The sequence below is a fragment of the Macaca fascicularis genome, chromosome 20 (assembly GCF_037993035.2).
Source record: "Macaca fascicularis isolate 582-1 chromosome 20, T2T-MFA8v1.1".
Classification (NCBI taxonomy): domain Eukaryota; kingdom Metazoa; phylum Chordata; class Mammalia; order Primates; family Cercopithecidae; genus Macaca; species Macaca fascicularis.
The window spans coordinates 79,360,507-79,382,493 of NC_088394.1; the positions used below are offsets into that span (position 1 = coordinate 79,360,507).

General features: G+C 42.4%; 1 protein-coding gene across 3 annotated transcripts in view; it reads left to right on the forward strand.

Moving 5' to 3' along the window:
* CDH13 (cadherin 13) overlaps positions 1-21,987 on the forward strand; it is a 1,164,779-nt gene that overhangs the window by 850,630 nt on the left and 292,162 nt on the right. For all 3 annotated transcript variants that reach the window (XM_005592649.4, XM_005592650.4, XM_045381798.2), the window contains one exon: positions 9,797-9,975. In XM_005592649.4, the coding sequence (XP_005592706.3) occupies positions 9,797-9,975 (179 nt within the window). The remainder of the gene's footprint in view (positions 1-9,796; positions 9,976-21,987) is intronic.

Here is a 21,987-nt window from a genome sequence, read left to right on the forward strand (position 1 = left end):
TTACTGCATGCAAAGCGTTATTTTGGTGCCTTTGATCAGATATAGAGCAGCATCCTTAACCTCTACACACTAGATGCCAGTATCACAACCCCTGCCCCAGTTGTAACAACCAAAAGTATCCCCAGGCATTGCCAAATGTCCCGTACAGGGGCTAAAATACCCCTCACTGAAAACCACTGCTGTAAAGAGGACTAGACTTGCCATTTTAAAATCTCTTAAATCGGCTGGGTGAGGTGGCTCACACCTATAATCCCAGCACTTTGAGAGGCCAAGGTGGGCAGATCACCTGAGGTCAGGAGTTTGAGACTAGCCTGGCCAACATGGCAAAACCATGTCTCTACTAAAAATACAAAAATTAGCAAGGTGTGGTGGTGAGTGCCTTTAATCCCAGCTACTCGGGAGGCTGAGGCATGAGAATCACTTGAACCTGGGAGACAAAAGTTGCAGTGTGCTGAGATCGTACCACTGCACTCCAGCCTGCACCCCAATGACAAAGCGAGACTCTGTTTCAAAAAAAAACTCTTAAATTGGTTAAACAAACAAAAATACACCCATGGTGTCCTTTTGTTGTTTTTAGGAGTTTATGGAAAAATATATTTGAGAGTTACAACTACTCCAGGCTAATTCAATATAAAGATTTTTTTATTATTAGTTTGGAATATTAAAGACAAAGTTTCCACTTAAAATTGATTTTTGAAGTGGTTTTAGGCAAGATCATTTAATTCAGCATAGAGTATCCTATGTCTTTCAAAAAGAACTTCATAGGAATGATAAATAAAAAGATTAAGTGGAATTTTTAAAGGGTGTAAGAAAAATATTACTGTAGAAATCTGGATAAAATGAAGAAATTAGGACAGTAAAGTGAATCATGATGGGGGGACCCCAGTTTTGGCCATGTGTTACCTAATATGTCATAAACAGTTCTTCAGCTTCATTAAACCATAGCTCACCAGAAAGAAGGGCAGACACTGGAGGTTAAACTGCAGTGAATGAAAACCTGAAATAATCACAAGGTGGTCCTGTTGCCATTATCTCTTTATCAGTATAAAAATAAACAACCTTTGAAAACAGATGGAGACAGTCATTGCTTAACTTGTCATAACTTATTACATATTTGACTGTCAATTTATACTTAAAAAACCAACTAGCTCCAGGGAGACAAAGTAAAGTGGAGAGGAGAAGCGAAGCCTATTGCATTTCAATTCAAGCCTGTGGTAATTTCAGCGGCAAGGAGACACTTAGGACTGCTTTCAAATGAAGTCAGCAACTGTCCCAAAATTTAAGGCATTCTCATTTTTAAGAGCAGCGTTGTGTTCCTATGGGATGGCACTTCCTCGACTCAAACCTGCATCAGGAGTATATATATATCTCATGCCCACTTATTCAGTGCTGTTCTCCCACAGGGTGAGAGCTCTCTGAACCAGATCATTCTTGGACAGATGAATTTTCCTGTTCTAAACAGGGAGGTGGGAGGAAGAAGGGCAAGATGTTTCCAATGGATGTACCATTTTTTAAAGTTGTAATCTATCACTGGAGGACTCATCAACAACATTTAATTCATGCCTTTGGGGGAAAGAATGTCTCTACCAGTAGTCAAGATCAAAAACTGGTGGGCCTCAGACCGAAGCCTGCCGTAACCTCTTTTCTTTGGCCTTCCTAGTCCCACTCAATGATCTTTTATTTTTTAAATTTGAACTAGTATCTAACCTGTAAACATTTTGACAGTTTATACAAAAATTCGAATTCCCACCTTTTCTTAAAAAATGAAAAGGACTGGCTAGTCCAGGCTCGTATTTCAGTCATACAGTAATTCCTCTGAGCTAAAAGGCAGCTGCCGCCTTAGGCAGGAGGCACACGCTCCAGTTTGCCACCATCCCCACCTCTCCCGATTGTCTTGAAAGCACTTTACTCAAGTGAAGCTACTTGTATGGGCACTGAGTGAGTAGGTGAGCTTCTCACTCCTGGCCCAGCTCCCACTCTGACCACAGAGATTCCCACCTTCGAGGCCAGTGGGACTGAGCTCCTATCAGAGGACCGACCAAAGGTCATAAGTATCTTCATCAAAACTCACATTACCAAGCACTTTCTGGATCAAATGCACAGCTGAGCCACCCTATGAAAATGTGGGAGGGGTCCTTGTGCTGGTGAATGACAACCCCTGGATAACTGGGCAGCCGAGAGACAGGCCCCCAAAAGGAGCAAGGGTTGCAAAGCCAAATCTCCCAGACCTTACCTTAGACCTAAGCCTGCTTCTGTCTTCCCAAAATCAGACTGGAATCACCTCTTTTCTCTGCCACTCTACAGTTCCATCTTCCTACCCTCAGAGTATAGGGGCAGGGATTTCTTTAACAGTCTTCACACCCAGAGCTGAGAGCCAACCTCCTCCTCCCACCTGGCTGGCCGGTAGAGTGTTTTGAAGATGAGCAAAAAAAAGGAAAACAAAAAACAAAAAACAAAAAAACTGAATGATGAGGAGTGGCTTCCAATTGGACATCCCCTCAAATGAAAATAAAGCCAGTCTGAAAAGCAAACGTAGGCCAGTGGGAAAATGAGACATTATTTACGATTCATCACATGGGTGGCTTTCCAGGAACGCGTGCCCTGCCAAACGTGGGCTGCCTCTGGATCCCTATCAGGCTAGTTGGTTATCTTTCATCAACTAGTCATTCGACACTTTCCCTATCAATTGCTGTCTACTCAAGAATGTTGACATGACCAGACGAAGGGGATGCATGCATGCGTGCACTCAACAGAAGTGTCTAGGCTTGTCTAAGGGAAGAGAGGAGTTGTTTCCTGATGAGATTTTAAGTAACTCCTGCTTCCATAGATCCTGAGAGTGAGTCCCAGAAGTAGTATGTCTTAAGCCCTAAGTGGTTGGGTCCCACAAGACATTTCCCTCGTCATCATTGCACTCAGCAGTGGGTCCTCACAGAACTGAGTTCTAAATTGTGAGAGTCAATTAAAATAACAATAAAACTTACATTTCTCCATTACTTACCATCATCCAGGTATTGGACTTCGTATAGATTAATTTATGCATTCTCAAAGGGGGCAATATTACTTCTAAGCGAGAGAAAATTGGTAATTAGGAGAGATGGGTTTAACATATTAGATGTATTAGATATTACAATGGTTTGTGCCCTGCCAGGGCCATAGCACATAAATAGATATACAGTATATCTATAGAATTAACATTTTGTGATGGAGTGAGAGAGTGTCAAGTAGAAAAAATGTCTAAAAATGTTCTTGGGGGAAGGTGTTAATGGAAATACAAGAGGTTGAGAGAGCATCAGTCCACTCAGTGCCTCCAAAAACCCATGAGAGAGGAGCTGTTTTGTCAATGAAAAGTTGAGGCGGGGCGTGATGGCTCACACCTGTAATCCCAGTACTTTAGGAGGCCAAGGTGGGCAGATCGCTTGACTTCAGGAGTTCAAGACCAGCCCAGGCAACATGGCAAAACCCCATCCCCATCTCTATGAAACTTAGCTAGGCATAGTGGTACGCACCTATAGTCCCAACTACTCGGGAGGCTGAGGTAGGAGGATCGCTTGAGCTTGGGAGGTCAAGGCTGCAGTGAGCTGTGATCACACCACTGCGCTCCAACCTGGGTGACAGAGGGTGACCCTGTCTCAAACAACAACAAAAAGAGTTGGGGTTTAACTGCCCAGAGAAGCCCAGTGGGTGAGGCCTGGGTTTCAAACTAGACAGCCCAAGTCCTTAGCCGGGCCACTGGCTTGGTTCTGCTTTGGTTTTGCACACTGAGGTCTCTCTCTTTGCTGTTGAGGACTGTTAGGAGAGAACTGGCTCATGTCCACCTGCTTGGTCAGGAAGCAATTTTAGATTGGTGGGTTTGGGGCAGTCAGTTGAGTGAATGGGTCGTGGGCTGTGTCCCAGGCACTAAAGTCACATTTGCAACAGTTCTCACATCGGCAGTCTGCTTCTTATGACCAAGAGACATGTCTACATCTGAAAGCAAAACTTGGCCTGCAGGGTGACCACCTCATTCTGGTTTGCCCAGGACTGTCCTGGAATCCCCTCAGTCCTGGGAGAACTATGTGGTTCTCACTTGGAACCAGGAGACCCAAAACCTTCAAACTGAAGGATCTTCAATGGAAATTTAGTTTCCGATGAGAATCATTCCAACTAGATATATCCCAAAATGTTAGAATTTAAAATAGCAGCTTCTACATCTGTCTCACCTGGCTAAGCACCCTCAGCTGCTGCTGGTCTAAGGCTTGTCTTCTGTTACAGGGGCAAACACATAAGTAACGTGGTGCAGTGCAGGATCCATGACCACATTCTCCTTTGAAAGCTCAACTGTTAGATCATTTGGTCACAGAAGCCATCGTTTGGGTGGAATTAGAACTCACTGCCTCCTCTAGTGAGTTTGATGCTTGACAATTATGTGCCATTTCGTCACATCAAAGAGGTTCACCTGGTGACATCTGCCATCTCTGCTCATGTTTGCTTTAACATCACACTTCTCCCTGGAAAGCACATGGTTGCCCTAACTGTGCTATCAGAAATCCGGTGCTGAATATAGATCTGAATGTCTATGTCTCAATACATGATTCGCTTATAGGAATAGCATTTTGCAAAAAATGAGCCTGACACTTTTTGATCAGGCAAAGGAAATGTTTAGGGATGGAGTCAAAGAAATGTTAAGAACAGAATAATTTTGTCACTGTCTTTTGGAGCATCCCCATCCTTGCGGCCGGCCGAAAATCCTCCATCACTGTCAGATCTGCACTCTCCTTTCTCAAGGGCTTGGCTGTGCTTGAAGTCACAGGAAAGCAAAACTTCAAAGCTGGCTTTCAAGGTCAAGAAACCAGGCGGCACTTGCTTTAATCAGAGAGCTGCAGTCAAGAGGAAGGGGCTACCTGGCCACAAGGAAGCGATCATGCTTGCTAATCAGCCCGTCAGGCTGGCGGCCGTGTCCTTCGACAAAAGAAAATGACGGCCCGACTTGAGACTTTCAACCAGCAACCTGGGATGTTTTTTTCCCACTTTGGAGGAGCCGCTGCTAGTTCATCTGGCTCATGGGGTGACAGGGTGATTATAATTTATTTTGACACTCAGGAGAATATTGTGACGGGGGAAAAGTCAGAAATGTACTGTGTGGAAGCCCCAGTGCGTGTCTATCGTATAATTATCCTTTCTCTGCTGTCTGGAAACACAAGACAAGCCCGGATGGGAAGCTGCCTGGGCTGGTGAAAACAAAGTGGTGGACATGGACTCCAGTGTATGGGACTGCATAAGAGGAGAGGTACAGGCATCACCCACAGGCAATTAGAGCAGGAACACTGATGCCCACCTGCTGCATGTCAGCCTTGGGCATAGCATTGATGTGTGACCCAGGAATCCCATTCCAGCAAGGACCTCCAGGGCACCTTGAACAGGAAGCTCAGAGGCAGTTGTGAAAAATCTCCAGGCACATTGCTTAGTTGTTCGTTCTTCTTTGAAGACAAGGTACTGGTGGCTCTGGTCAGTGTGGAATGAGGCAACACTACAGTGAATGGCAAGAAGGCAATTCAACTCAAAGAACACTGATGAAGACGTACTGCGTGTCAGATATTGGGCTTACAAAATGAATAAAAGAGTCTATACTGTCCAAGAGGTCACATCTAGGACCATGTGGCCCATCACGAAAAGAGACAGTTCTGAGATAAAGAGGTTCCATCAACAGCAAAGTTTGGCGAGTGTGGCAGAGTCCACCCACTCTTGGAGATTGACGCTGTAAGCATGCTTAATAAAGGCATTGAAAAGTCCTCCAGGGAAACACTGCTTCGCGGTGTTTGTCACATATTTCCCAAATCTGTTTCTCCACTGAATCTATGAAGCCAGAGTTCCTCGGAACCAATTTAGGGAATGCTGGTTTAGGGAGTTTATCCAGCCTTTGCAGAACACAGAAGTAAAGAAACCATGATCCAGCCTCCAGAGGAGGTACTGGCGAGGGCCAAGCATTGCACTCAGCAGATAGGCTGAGGTTCAGAGTAAAGCCTGGTCTTAGAGGCAGACTAGAGGACCACGTGGAGACATGGTGTAGACTACAGAATGTGTGTATGCACATGTGTGTGTGTTGAGGGTTGTTGTGATAGCCACAATAGAAACCCAGATCTGCACGCTAAGACCATGGGCAGGGTGGAAGGGAGAAAGGACCTTGTGAGAGAGAGGGCTGTCCTGTCACCCTTTGTCCCACATTCTTTGCACAACTTAATCCTAGTCTCCTGTATTTTAGGCCTTTGCCTGCACTGCCATAATTGGCTCAGAAGCCAGGACAGAGTTTAATACTACAGGGCATCTTCTCTGAACACTAATGTACTAGGCACTGTACAAATAGGTCATCCCATGAAATCCTCACAACAAGCAAAGAGGAATGTTGAAAACGGGGAAACTGAGGCTCAGAGAGAGATGAATACTGTGGCCATGGGCACACAGCTTCTAAAGGCTTGAACCCAGATATGTCACCTCAGAGTCGTTGTTTTCAATGCTGCAAACCTATTTACCTGACTTATGCACAATGCGGTTCCCACAGAGGCGCGATTTCCTCCAGAGTAAATCCAGTGATGCATTCGTGTCTGGGTTGAGACAAACACAGGGCTGAAGACCGAGTTCAGTTGTTCTGTAAAAATCCATTAAAATAAAAAGCATTTTCTGTGTATGCTTGGGAATATTCCAGGATAATTTTGTGTTATATCGTGTTGTCAAATCTGTAAACAAAAAGATATCCTCAGTGAATTTCCTGGTGAAAACTAAAGACTCATCAACCTGAGAGGTCTTTTTTTTTCTTCCTCTAATCATTTTAATGCATATGTCAGTTGCAAGCCATGATGACTTCATTTTTATACCCTCTATGACTTCAATTAAAGGCAGATTAAATAGGGCACAAATCCAATCAATCAAGCATTCATTAGACATTAACTAGGTGCAAGGCCCTGGGTCAAGTGTACTTAACCAGAGACTGGTGTGGAATTGATGGGGTTAAGGCTTCCTTCTATGTCTTTGGCCACACGGAGCTCCCTACAGCAAATCCCTGGGTAAGATCGCAGGCCTGAAATCTGCCTCTGATTTCTGATGGGGTAATTCTCAAGTTTGCCTAGATTAGGAAGGTTAATATGTGTCACATTTCACATCAGTTTCCGTAGACTGCGAGTGATGGCCTAGACCACTGTTTGATATCACTGGTTCTGCGGCATGGTCAATGGGAGACAGAGCCATGTTGTTCCTGCTGTCTTCCAGAGGCAAGGGGGCTGCATAGGCCAAGAATGTGCTTTTTGGGCGCTGAACCTTGAAGCTTGCCCTGAGACCGTTTCTCAGGGCAAAGAAACAAGGTGGATAGGAAGTGCACCTTGAAGCATGTGGCTGGATGACACCATTGGTGAAATTAACCGAGACTGCTTAACAAATCAATCGAACATTGAGGGTGGCCAGATCTTCCTTGTTTATCTGATCAGTCAGGCCTAATGGCTGATAATCTAATTCCAGTGGTGAGGGAAAAAAAAACTGGCTTTGATGATTAGAGAAGCGTTGTTATGGAAGGGAAAGCAATACTGGGTGGTGGTAAAACCAGATGAATTCTATCTTTCCTTTAGGCCTCAGTGTTTTCTTCATATGAGTATTCCTGCTTCTTTGATGAACATACATCAGCTGCTTTGATCTCTTCCGGTTAGGTTACACTTTGAGTCCAGACAGATTCAAAATCAGAAGATGGGGCCTTACATTTGTAGAAGAATATATTGGGATAAAAAGTTATGGTTAGGCAGGATGCCCTAAGCCAAATATGATAGCAATACAATTGCTATTGTCAATCACCAAAACCGGCAGGCATGTTTTTATGGGTACTTATAATTATACTCTTTGTAAATTAAATTTTAATGGCCAAAGCAATACATTCACCTTGTAAAAATAAACAAAATGTTATAGATGGGGCCAACATCTTTCCCAATGACCATGCCAAATCCCAATCCCCTCTCTTCTTCTCCACATTTAACCACCATCACCAGAAAGAAGTTCTCCTTATAGACCTTGTTCTATGCACTTAGAAACTGTACCTATAGAACATGTGAATACAGTATTGTGGCATGTTCTGTAAGCAAGTTCACAAAAATGATATCACTATCATCCTGTGGGTAAGGAAAGTTAAAATGTGCCACATTTCACATCAGTTTCCGTATACTTCAAGTGGCTGCCTGGACCGCTGTTTGAGAATGCTGATTCCATGCCGAGGTCAATGGGAAACAGAACCATGTTGTTCCTGCTGCTCTCCAAAGGCAAGGGGCTGCATGAGCCAAGAATGTTCTGTTCGGGTGCTGAACCCCGAACATTCCTCAACCTGACATTTTTACTAAATAATATATCTTGAAGAGTTTCCCACATTAGAACCCATTAGATCTACAGTCTTTTTAAGCTGCTATAAAATATCTCAGTGTGAGAATACTATCATTTTAACAATTCCCCTGTTGATGAACAGCTAGGCTGTTTCCAAATTTTTCACCTAGACAGATAATTCGGCTAGAAATTTGTTTGCACAGATCCCTTGTGGACACATGCAGTTGTTTCTGAAAGTAGATGCCAAGGAGATGAACTCTTTGCTGTGTTACTCTTTGCTGCCCAATGGTCCTTGACAGCGGATATACCCGTTTCCCTTTATATCAGCTGCATGGGAGGAAGACCCATTATCTGACACCCTTATCACTCATTGACGTAACCTAACACTCCACATGCTTGTTATAGAATCAGGTCCTGTTTGTGTGACTCTTGCTTGTTTGTGAGTGAATCCAACCGTGGTACCCTCATTTTATATTGGAAGTCCCTAAAATAACACGGCTGCTACATAGTAGGTACACATTAGGTTTGCTCTCGTTCCCTTTAACTGGAATGTCTTTTTGCTTTGGGGTCCCTTCTACTTGTTCCTGCCTACTCTCTTCTTAGGTGTGTGCATCAGACACCTTTGTGCAAACCCCAGACTCACTGAGGTTGTTTGCCTCTGTATTCGTAACACCCTCTCTCAATGTGCCTGATAGGTCTTATGCTCGTTATATGTTTATCTCTTCTACTAATTTCTGAGCTCCTGCACACCCAGGAACATGCCTCTTTGTACTCTTGTTTCCCCAACACCCAGCCCAGGCGCATAGAGTTGGCATTCAATAAGAGCTTTAAAAATGAAGGCCATGGCTAGGTGTGATGGCTCATGCCTGTAATTCCAGCACTCTGGGAGGCCAAGGCAGGTGGATCACCTGAGGTCAGACAAACCGGGCCAAAACGGTAAAACCCCATTTCTACTAAAAATACAAAAAATAGCTGGACATGTTAGTGCACGACTGTAATCTCAGCTACTCAGGAGGATGAGGCAGGAGAATCACTTGAACCTGGAAGGCGGAGGTTGCAGTGAGCCGAGATCATGCCACTGCACTCCAGCTTGGGTGACAGAGTGAGACTCTGTCTCAAAAAAAGAAAAAAAATAAATAAAGAATGTCCCTGTCGCAAAGCCACGTCCACAGTGGAATGAAAGCCCCTGAAAATAAACAGTGTATCAACAGAGGGAAAAATTAAGCGGTCAGTCTGCTGAACAGCAAAGATTTTTTTTTCTTTATTTCAGGTCTTTCCATGGGATGGAGCAGGGAAGGAAAGGAGGAAGAATAGCTGAAACATAGCAAAGCTTAGGAAATACTTTTCTTTTTTAATTTGGAGAGTGATTGGCACACTGCTGCATTGCCATTGCCCAGGTGGGGAAGGGGCTCTGACCGTTGCTGACCCATTGATAACCACTCCCTGCCTTTCTGTCCTGCCCCGATAGGGACCACGGTGATGCGGATGACAGCCTTTGATGCAGATGACCCAGCCACTGATAATGCCCTCCTGCGGTATAATATCCGTCAGCAGACGCCTGACAAGCCATCTCCCAACATGTTCTACATCGATCCTGAGAAAGGAGACATTGTCACTGTTGTGTCACCTGCACTGCTGGACCGAGAGGTGAGCTGAAAAGAATACACTTTCTTTTTCACGAGAACAGAATGTGGCTTCATGCAAGGGGTGATGTGGGGCTCCAGTCAGTGGCTTTTTATACTGTAAAGGCAGAAATCAGGTGTTTACCGTGTTTTGGTGGGGAAAATCTATAACGGGAAATGGGATATTATGTGACCCCAGAAAACACATGCTCTAAAAGGCTAAAGCTCTTGGAACTGTTTGTATTCACTCAACCTGATACCTGTTTCCTCAACAGCCACTTATTCTCTAGGCCCTGGTGATTCCAGACTCTGCCTCTAGCCCCTGCTTTGATGCTAGAAGGGAGAGGGAAAGACGAGGGAAGGAGGGGAAGGGAAGGGAGGTGGCTTCGTCCAAGATCACAGAGGCTGTCCCTGCTGCAGAGTCAAATGGCCATGACTCCCTTCTCCAACCCTTTGCTGCAGGCGTCCTGCATTCCTCCTTGAACCCTTCTCTTCCTCCATCTCTGTTCTCGTCCCTTTTGGCTCTCTCTGTGAAATCTCCCCCGTCTCCTGGGTCACATGTCACAAACCGGTGACCCCTGGACCAGTCAGTCCACATGCCTGCTCTTTGGTTTTGCCCACAGTGTTTTACAGTTTTCAGAATTAGTTGCCATATCAAAATATTTAGATTTCATATTTCTGTTTTAAAAATGCCAATTTCCAGTTTTCTTAGAAATCAGAAATCCTGGAGACATCAGGTCCACTTTCCACACATGCACCATCGGTGACGTGAGGTGTGATGCTCCAGTGGATCCAGGGTCAGCTGCCCCCTTCAGATGGGACACGTGCTCCCACCTCGATTACGTTTCCACCCGCATGGGCCCCTCTGGCCCTGCCCTTTCCTGAGTTTGAGGTCCACCCTGTAGCTTACCATAAGCTACCTTAAGTAGAAGACCCTTGCGGCCCTCCAAACTCAGCATCCTTAAACCAACTCGTGGATTCCTACCCATTCTTCGTTCTCCATCCACCCTAAGCCTACTCCTAGTCTGCAATTCCCTGCTCCTGACATCATCCCACAGGCATAGCACCTTGGAGTTGTCCTTGACCTTCTGCAAGAACCATCCACTCTGTGGTAACTGCTGGGCTTCCCTCAGGGGCTCTGTGCAATTCCCCCTCAGTGTTTTTGATGAAATAAATTCATGGTTCGGAATGTCGTTTCCTCTGCTTTCTCCTCTCTTACATGCTGTAGTTTCTCAAGAGATTCTGGATTACATCAACTCTCCCTAAGAAGCTGTCCTCATCCACCTGATTCTTCCACATTCTTGTTCTTCCTCCCATCTCTGACTACCCTTGCCTGTCGCCATCCTATAGAAATTGGCATGTGCTAATTAAGGTTGTCATTTGTCTCTGAAGAAGATTCTCTTTCTCTTGGTCTAGGCCTGAATTGTCCAGTACGGAAACCACTAGTCACATGGGGTTATTGCAATTTTAAAGTATATTAACTGAAATCAAGATGTAAAAATCAGGTTCTCGGTCACATGGGCCACACACTTCAAGTGCTCAGTGGTCATACGTGGTTGGTGGCTATTGTACTGGACAGTGCAGACCTAGAACACTTCCATCACCCCAGAAGGTTCTATGGGGCAACAATGGCCTAGACTGTACATTTCTTGACAATAGAGACTGTGATCATATGCATGTTTGTATTTCTACTGCCTAGCATGGTTGAAGCACTCCTGAAAATCCTAATTATATGTTTGTTGGCATAGAGGGAAAAAAAAGGAAAAAGAGTTGGAAATAAAACTAAGATCTTACATAAGCAGTGCGAAACAGAAGCTCGAAATAGGTAATTATTGAAAGGGAGAGAGAGAGAAAGAAATTTGCGTTGAAACTCTGATTGTCCTTTGGAAAATGTACTTGTTTCTAGTTAAAGAATAGGGAAGTAGAAAAAGTAATGAGTCCATTTCCTTCATTTCATCTCCCATTCTCTTTCTAACCTTCTTTTTTTTTTTTTTTTTTTTTCTGAGGCAGAGTCTTGCTCTGTTGCCCAGGCTGGAGTGCAGTGGCACAATCTTGGCACACTGCAACCTCCACTTCCCAGGTTCAAGCAATTCTCATGTCTCAGCCTGCTGAGTAGCTAGGACTACAGGTGCCTGCCACCATGCCTGGCTAATTTTTTATATTTTTGGTAGAGATGGGGTTTCACCATATTGGTCAGGCTGGTCCCGAACTCCTGACCTTAGGTGACCTGCCCACCTCGGCCTCCCAAAGTGCTGGGATTACAGGCATGGGCCACCGTGTCCAGCCAACCCTCCCTATTTTTGTGGCTGACATATTTTCTTCTTTTGGAGGCCAGAGATGACTTCCCAAGGCTCTCTGTTGCCCACTTGGCATGTGCGTGCACGTGCGTGTGCACACACACACACACACACACACACGCCAGCTTTCCTATAATCCTTAATGCTCCCGAAGCTTCTCACAAGATCCTTTCACAGGAAAAAGATGAAGCATGGTGATTTCTCCATTTCAGCTTCTCTTTGTTCTGAGAGAAAATATTTTATAAGTCTCTATTTATAAATCAAAGTGATAATGTAGTAAATTATCCCATTTTAAAAGTTTATTTTAGGGGACAAATGTGTTTTCAGCTCATGATCTTTTCATTTGGGCTTTCATTAAGTTGTAATAAGTATGTAATTATGGGAGTTGAATTAAGCATTTCTAGTCACAAAACATAAACAGGCCCCCGAAAAAGATCAACGCAATTTAACCAAAATTGGAAAATCAATGAAAATGAATAAAGAGTATCACTCTTCTCTGAGGGTTTCCAGAGTTCAGTGCTGATCCAGGCAACATCAGTGCAATCCAAAGGAAAGAAATGTCCCTAAATTTAGGCGAGCCTTGGCTATTTCCTGTGCTGTGATAAGCTTCACTTCAGCATGTTTGCTGAGGAGGTGGAACGTGACTCTAAGTTCTTGTCTTTGAGGGTAAAAAGCTTGCACATCAGATGTCCAATGGAGTTTCCCAGAGTTTGCAATGTTTTCCTCTCACTGAGGCGCGGCACTTTTTGTAGGATTCACATGGATGCGATAGTTTCTTCAGCAGGTTTGTGGGATTTTATTATTGTTATTATTTCTGAAGACTTTCTGAGAAGGCCTGTCTTAGGTGTGGTTTTAAAGTCTACTTCTCAGCCTGCTGGGCAGAAAGAACATTTAATACAGTGTTTTGCAGCATTCATTCAAGAAAGTATCCCATTTGGGGCCCTGTGGACTTTGAGATGATTCAAGTTGATTTTAAGGTGTGTTACCTTGTCTCCTGTCTTCACTCGCAGTATCTCAAATTGCATGTTGGAGCAATAAATATAGTGAGTGCAGGCATTTCTGTCACAAACTCCTTCAAGAGCAGGAGCTGCAGAAACCACACCCACCCACTTCCCCCAAGCACGCGCACGCGCGCGCGCGCACACACACACACACACACACACACACACACAGCTCACCAGCACCTCTGGCTCTCACCTGAATGAGGGAGAAAGCAAACGTGTGTTTCTTGGCTTGTTGGGAGTGGATGCTCTGGAAGCCCATTGGGTGATAGGAGCTCAGTTGACACAATAACCATTTTTCATCTTTATTTTCCATTTAGTCCATTTCCTTTCTTAAGTGCGTCTACCAAAGAGGACCACAGCAGCGAGTGTTTCACCAAGGGAGAGACAGATGATGCAAGATGAGTGGGGAGGTGGCAGGCAATGGGAATTTTCTTTGAATCTGCCTACCTAATCATTGTCCCTGCCTTTGACTTATTTACTTCGTAACAAGGCTTGTAACTGAGGATAGTCACGTGGGGCAGTGGAGAAATGACCCTTACTTCGTTGTCACTTTGGTTGTCATCCTTTCTTTTTCCCACCCTCCTCCCCTCCCAGGATGTCTCACCTGGAGCCAACTGAGGCAGGTGCCCTCATCTAATCTGCTCCTCTCCTGCTCCAAGGATTGGCAGCCACTGTTCTTGAAAGAGTCCACGGCCTCTCTGCCTGCACTCACCATAGTCAATGCTCAAACATGCAATTTGCAGGATGATATTTGGCTTTCCCATGACATATTCCCAGTGCCTAGCACATGAGAGATGCTCAAAGAAATATTTGTTGAGAGATGAAAGGCAGGAAAGATGTGAGGAAGAGAGCGTGATTCACACTGGCTTGAGGGCAGGTGAACTGGCCATTTCTTCCCCCTCCATGAGCTCAGCATTAATAGATAGCAAGTTTCCCCAAGACATGTGCATTTTCCATTACAAGCTCATCCATTTACTTGTTCGGAAACCCTACCAGAACATACACTTCCAGAAGAAAGGGACCTCGGATTTCTGTTCTGTCTCTCTATTCCCATTGCCAAATATAGCACCGGATAAATAATAGGCACTGGGTCAAGATCTGTCAGGTTAGCAGGGTGGATGAGCGGATGACCTGTGCTCCTTAAGTTTATATTATCTCAGAACATTCTGCAGGATCCACATTCTAGCATGGATATATAAACAGAGGAAGTTACTTTATTATAGTTGAAAGCTTAGTCTTACCCTTGTGCAATCATCCAGTAATCTAATTTATTCACTTTATGTTTACCTTCTGCAGGAACTGCTTTAAAAAATAGTGCCTTGGTCCACTGGGTGAATAGGATGGACGGGAGGATCTGTGCCTCTTGCTTAAGTGTTTGGGGAAATGTTTGCAGAAAATAAGAGCCATATATTCTAGTAAATGAAATTGGGTTCATTTGGGGCACTGTTTTATTATTTTCTATAGCCATACTTAGCTCCTTGTTTCTGGCATCTCTGTCTATGTTTTTAAACTATGTCTGGCTGCACTACAAAATAAAATCAGATAAAGGTCTCTAACGTTTGATAAATGGTTTATTTAGTTGATCATCTTGGCTGCTAGACTGAAATTCATCTGCTGAAATCTGCCAACTTTCTGAACACAGCCACAATTTGCAACTACTCAGAGTAGCTAATGGTCAGGGTTTTTTTTTTTTTTCTTTCTTTTTTAATGGAAATAGTTTCCAAAATAGACTCTTAAAAAGCAATCTTAACATTTACATTGAGAAAGTATCATTAGTCTTTTTAAGGGGGTTGAGCGGAGCACTTTTCTATCTTTGTTTGAATTTGCCTTTACCTTATTATCTATTATCTTCCAGATAATCTAGGGAAAGTGATAGCCTGCCCGTGAAAATGTACATACAATAAAAGATATTAGGGCTGTGAATGTAATTTATTTTATATTTTCAGCTGGTAAAGCATTTTCTGAAACTTTATAATGCTCAAATTTTTAGGCCAAATGTAAAAACAGAGAGAATTTCTTTCTTTCTTTCCATGGTAAGTGTTATATAAGGACTTAGTCTTAGATTTATGTGTATTTACTTGCTATGAGACATTCAAGAGTCTTTGAATATGTCAAAGAAGAAAACTGAAGAATGTTAGGGAGAACATCCTATGCCATCTATTCAATGAATTTGGATGTGTAGCTGCAAGTCCAAAGAGAACTATATGTTTGGTCAAAATGATCCACATTAAGATATTGTCATATAGCGTGCATCTCCAGAAACATACTAAAGAAATCTGTGAAAATGATGATATCAAATCAAGCTGCCAGAAAAGAACAATGGTAATAAAGGATAGTGTTTCCTCCAATGCCTTCAATGAAAGATAGAGGTAGTAGTCATACTCTTAGGAAAATAAATGTTTTTAGGCCTTTCTGATTTAATGCTAATACTTTTCTCATTATCATCATGTTTAAAACATTGGCAGTAATTACACACAATTCAATCATGCTGTCAGGAGTATTATCTTGCTTTGTTTTGGTGGGTGGGACCAGAATTATTCAGGTAGTAGCATCCTCACCATTTCTTCGAGCTATTTACTTATAAATATTTCTGTTGGGGTAATTTTCTCCATTTTTTTTTTATCACTTGCTGCTGTGAAAATTGAGAAGGAAAAAGTAGATGTAAATAAATTGCCTCATTATTTTTAAAAGAATGCCTTATTCTTGCAAATGAAACACAGCTAACCATCCTATGGTAATTGCACTTGCTCTGTTGTTTCAGCAAATAAAGTAGAATAGGACATTCAACAGGCAGGATGCTAAGTCCTGGGGTCTGAAATTTAGTTCCGTGAGTGCAGGCCTCCTGCTGATGGCAATGGGGATTGGTGGGGGCATTAGAGATGGGAAAGGCCAGGGTCTTTATCTTTTGGCTTCATTTGCTCCTCCACTCTGGATAAATTCTTAAAGAAGAACTTGATGAGTCTCAGGACTCCACTGGTAACCCTAACCACTTCCCCCATCCCTCTAAGTGTGACCTGTCAATCCATTAAAGCTATGATCATGACAAGTCTCTTAGTATGACCTCAATTTCTACGACTGTGACTAGTCTCTTAGTATGACCTCAATTTAGTCGAAACTTGGCTTAAAGAGAAATGGGCCAAGGGCATAGCCTACCTGTGGTTTTTTGTTGTTATTGTTTTTGGCTTTTTGTTTGTTTGTTTGTCAGCTATGAGAACTCTCTAAACCTCAATTTCTTAATCTGCCACAATGAGAATAATCACAATCCCAATCTCATTGGCTTATTGAAAAACCCAAATTAGATGTGCCAAGTACTAGCATGATACTTATCTATAAGCACTCTGTAAATATTAGTAGGTATTAGCTGTTTTCATGATTGACAACGAAATTGGAGAAGCAGAGAGAAGTTGGAGTTTCTCCTACAGGAAGTACATTTACACTTTGCCCACACGGTAGAGACTATGGCAAGTTTTTTAAAATTGCGTGAAACACCAAGGTAATCCAGCCCACAAAATTCAGTGATAAAATAAGTATTGAGCACCTACAAATGTCTGCCGAACTCATGCTGCTGGATATCAGGATGCAAAGACTGAGCTGCCTGTGTTGGAGGGAAAGCAGATAGGTCAACAGCACACACATGCAAACATGTGCTGTTCAAACCGAACCTTCATGGAGGAGTGGAAACCTGGAGTGCAGAAGCAGAAGGAAGGGCATCATGGGGAAAGGAATGGCATGGACAAAGGCATGGCGTATTCACATGCTACTTAAAGGCTCCAGAGTTGAGGCTATGGTATAGAGAGATACCAGAAAAGGGTAGGGAATTGGAACAAGGTTGCAAAGGGCTTCTAATGTCATTCAAAGGATTATAGCTATATCCTACTGTAAATGGGAAACCACCATTATTTAAACATTAAACATAGCTCTGTTAAACACAGCATTTTCAGAGCTGTGGCTTGGACAGAAAACTAGTTAAGCTAAAGGAGAGATCATCAGTGGCAAAGTTCGGGCATTTTGGAGACAGGTTGAGACTGACAAGTTGATTCTCAGAGATTTCTAGCCTGATGGAGAGAAGAGATGAGGAGTTACCACTTGAATCTAAATTCTGAGCTTGTTAAATAGATTAATAAACATCTGTCCATAGGTATTTTCTTTCTTCTGTTCTTGGGCTTCTGAAAGTATCAGACAATCAGTAGTTACTGGACACATGTTGAATCAAGAGACACTTAACTTTATCGTGAAGCAAGATTCATCTTTTTAGATTTAACAAATGTTTAATTCTCTAAGATATTTCTTTTCTTTTTTGTATTTTATATGATAAAGATAACTTAATATGCAGAGTGATGATGAATTTAACGTACTTCTCTTTTTTGTCATTTTAAATTTCTTCATTTTATTTTATATGAAGTACCCTAAAAAGCTAAAGAATGTTTTCATTTTTGGAAAAAGTTGTTTTCGAGAGCTGTTTATTTTTCTTTATCAGCCAAAAACTATGATTAGTATGTTAATGCAAGTTTTGCTTCATCAACAGATTTTCCAGTTATTGAACTTAAATAACATTGTTCTAAACCCCAAATCCTCTAAATCCCTGTTATCAGTGAAAGAGGTAACCTCTAATTTGGAAAGAATATTTAGTTCAGTTCTGGTTTCAAACCAGCAGAGAAAAATAAGAAAAATGTTGCTCCTGCCATATGGAGAATGACCATCATTTAAGGAAAGAAAAGTTGGTTGAGAGTCTTTGGGAAGTAACTGTTTTGTATTTCCTTTAATGTACTCAGCGTCCAGCACAGGAACTGGGTAGTTAGAACAGCTGCAATATGGTTCCACTGGAAAGCAGTTTGCAGAGAGGCAATCAAAAGCTACCACACTTAGATTAAGGCAGACTAATGATAGACCATTTCAAGACATGATGACATCTCAAAATGCCTGGGATCCACATTTTTTTCACTTTTGTTTTAAGGGGTATCTCATTTGCTGTACCTTTCCATAGGATAAAAGCTTGTTGATCACATTATTTAGTTGAACACTTTGCAGTTCTAAAAGCCATGGTCAATCTTATTGAATACATGGCACTATGATGTCACATTCAGCAATGAAAGGGATTTCAAGTTATAGGATCATCTTTTAGATTGGAGGTTAGCGAACCTTTTTTTTTTAAAGGGCCAAATAGTAAATCTTTTAGACTTTCTTGGCCAACAGGCAAACTTGAGGATATTATTGTCAATAAAAAGAATCAAACTCTATAAAATTTGAAGAGATTTATTATTTTATTCTGAGCCAAATATGAGTGACCATGGCCGCTGACATAGCCCTCAGGAGACCCTGAGAACATATGCCCATGGTGGTCAGGCCACAAGTAAGCTTTATATGTTTTAGGAGGACATGAAGCATTCATCAATACTTGTAAGATGTATGATGGTTCAGTCTGGAAAGGCAAGACAACTGGAGGGGGCTGTGTTTCCAGATTATAGGTGGATTCAAATATTTTCTGTTTGGCAATTGGTTGAAAGAGTTTAAAGGCCTGGAATCAATAGAAAGGAATTACCTAGGTTAAGATAAGGGATTGTGGAGACTGAGGTTCTTATTATGTAGATGAAGCCTCCAGGTAGCAGGCTTCAGAGATAAGAGATGGTAAATGTTTCTCATCAGACTTAAAAAAAGGTGTCAGACTCTTAGTTGATTCTCTCTTGGATCAGGAAAAAGGCCTGCGAAGGGGAAAAGGGATTTTCTACAGAATGCAGTTTTTTCCCCCATAAGAGACAGCTTTGCAGGACTATTTTAAGATAGGGCAAAGAGACATATTTGGTGTTAAAATATTTTGACTTCCTTATCTGTCATGTGATGTTATTGCCAGAGTCAGGCTGGAAAGTAAGCCACATTACACAGGGTTAAATGAAAGCCCTCTGATGAGAATTTATGGTTTGTAGAGCGTGACTCCCCAGATGTCTTCGATAGGAATTTGGGCAAGTGAAGAAAAAAGGTCAGAGTTTAGTCCTCATTATGTAGGTACTTATATAACCATTTAAAATGTAACCATTACAAATTATAAAAAGCATTTTAAAGCTCATGCATCATCAAAACATAGACAGCAGGCTGGATTTGACCAACGGGCCATAGTTGGCCAACAGTGGTCTGTTAGATCATTGGCCAAAAGGCTCAGGGTAGTGGCAGTTTCATATACTGACTGCAGCGTGTTGTCGTGTGTCTGTATCTGAGGTCCACTCTAAAAATATCAAATCACACTTATTAATCATCACCTTGAAGTTTGATTAGAGGGACAGAAACTCATCATGGGTGATGGGTCTGATTTCACATGTTGACAGCACAGTTCATTTCCCCCACAATTAAGAAATAGGCAACCTCAGACAGACACTTGGTAATTAAATCTAAGCTCAAAATTTGATTACAGTAATTTTTAAAAAGTAGTTCAATGTAAAAAGAGTAAAAGAAAAAGTGCCATCTAGACATTGACTAAATATTGAAGGGAACCATCTTGGAATGGCTATTTTCGTTATGTTAGAGCCCTGATAGGTGAGAGAAGAGGGGGCAAGGGGAGCTGGAGATGGGAACAGAAGATTTCCCAGATGAGGGGCAATCGTGGCCTCCGTTAATATTGTTAAGATTGCAGGGAAAGCATTCCAAAGGTTTTCAAAGGTGTGTTAAGGTAAATCTTGTCAAAACATCCCCGCTTGAAATGATAAGTATTCTCATTTGTTTAAGTGACAGAGACATAGCAATGGCTTTCTTGGCTAATGTGATCATCACAGACATGCTGACCAGCTGCTTACCTTTGCTTTCACAAATTCCAACAGGCAACTTAATAGACATTTTGTGGTGATGTGTTTCTAAGACAGCCAAGGGAAATAAATTTATTTCTACCTTTGTGAAGAACAGCTATAGAAATGACCACTGAAATTCAATGAATGGCATTTCTGCTTATGGGCCTTAAAACTGGGAACCAAAATTAAATTCCTTTAGATATTTTCTCTCCTGTGTCTTCTAAATTGTTGTGTGGGCTGATGTTTTCTCCATGGAAGACTCTCAGAGTCCTAAATTCAAGTTTTCTGTCTCCTTGGGCTCTAGCATTCTGGAATAAGCAAGAGTCAAGAGACTTCTCCATTCTTACTTCCTCTATATGTTAGAATATCTAATATGTGTGACACAGTTTATGTTGTGCTCACCATTGGACAGCTGCAATGTGAACAGTTACAGCATTTTTTCATCCAGGCATTACATTAGGTCCATAACACTCACAGGAGCTCTGTAAGGCTGAAATTGCCACATCCATTCTACTAGGAGGGTTATGGAGTTTCCAAGCGCCGACCTGCCTTGCCTGAGTCACCCACTGGAGAGCCAGGGTACTGGATTTGACCCCATGGCCGCTGTTCTATCCACTCCCTTGGGCAACTAAAGAAAAGGATGGGCCATATTGATGGAAAAATCTTGACAGATGTCTAAAGGACAACTTTATCTTCTATCAGACTCATTTCAGGGATTGCTGTATTCATTGCTCCTAGACTTTTCACATACTTGGGAAGCTTGAATCAGCTCTTCCGTTAGAAAGCCCATGTGGTACAGTGGCTCAGAGCTTGGGCTTAGGAATTCACAGAACCGTGAATCTGAGCTCTGCATCTTATTACTCGTGTGGCCTTGGGCAAGTCACCTCACCTACCTGAGCCTTGGTTTCTCTGGCTGTAAAATGGAACTCATAGCATGGCCTGTGTGGAAGACAGAATAATGGCTCCTCCCCTTCAAAGAAGTCCTCTTCCTGCTCTTGTCCTTTGTAGGGACATGGATGAAGCTGGAAACCATCATTCTCAGCAAACTGTCACAAGAACAGAAAACCAAACACCTCATGTTCTCGCCCATAGGTGGGAATCGAACAATGAGAACACTTGGACACAGGGTGGGGAACACCACACACCGGGGCCTGTTGTGGGGTGGGAGGAGGGGGGAGGGATAGCATTAGGAGATACACCTAATGTAAATGATGAGTTAATGGGTGCAGCACACCAACATGGTACATGTATACATATGTAACAAACCTGCACATTGTGCACATGTATCCTAGAACTTAAAGTATAATAAAAAATAAAAAATAAAGATTTAAAAGGAAAAAAAATTGCCAAAAGAAGTCAAACCATGGGAAAATTACATTTTATAAGGCAGGGAAAGAGTTGATCCTCTCATAGTATTAAGAAGTATTTGATGGCCTTATACATTGGCTCACACCTGTCATGCCAGCACTTTGGGAGGCTGAGTTGGGCAGATCACCTGAGGTCAGGAGTTCATGACCAGCCTGACCAACATGGCAAAACCCTGTCTATACAAACGTACAAATATTAGCCAGACATGGCGGTGCATATCTATAATCCCAGCTACTCGGGAGGCTGAGACAGGAGAATCACTTGAACCTGGGAGGCGGAGGTTGCAGTGAGCCAAGATCACGTCACTGCACTCCAGCCTGGGCGACACAGCAAGACGCAATCTAAAAAAAAGAATGTAATATTTTAAACAATAAATGTCTAAGCTTTTTAATCTAAAAAAAAAATGGAAACTTTTCCATTAAGTGCTAAAGATTTTATATAGTACCCGAATATTAAAAATGGATTTCTAAAAGAACACCTAAAAAGCACCAGTGACACAGTTTATTCTGCCTGTGTGTTCAGAATTAGAATAAAGCTTTTAATAATATTGTCAAAAAAAAAAAAAGTCCTCATCCTAATCCCCAGAACTTGTAAA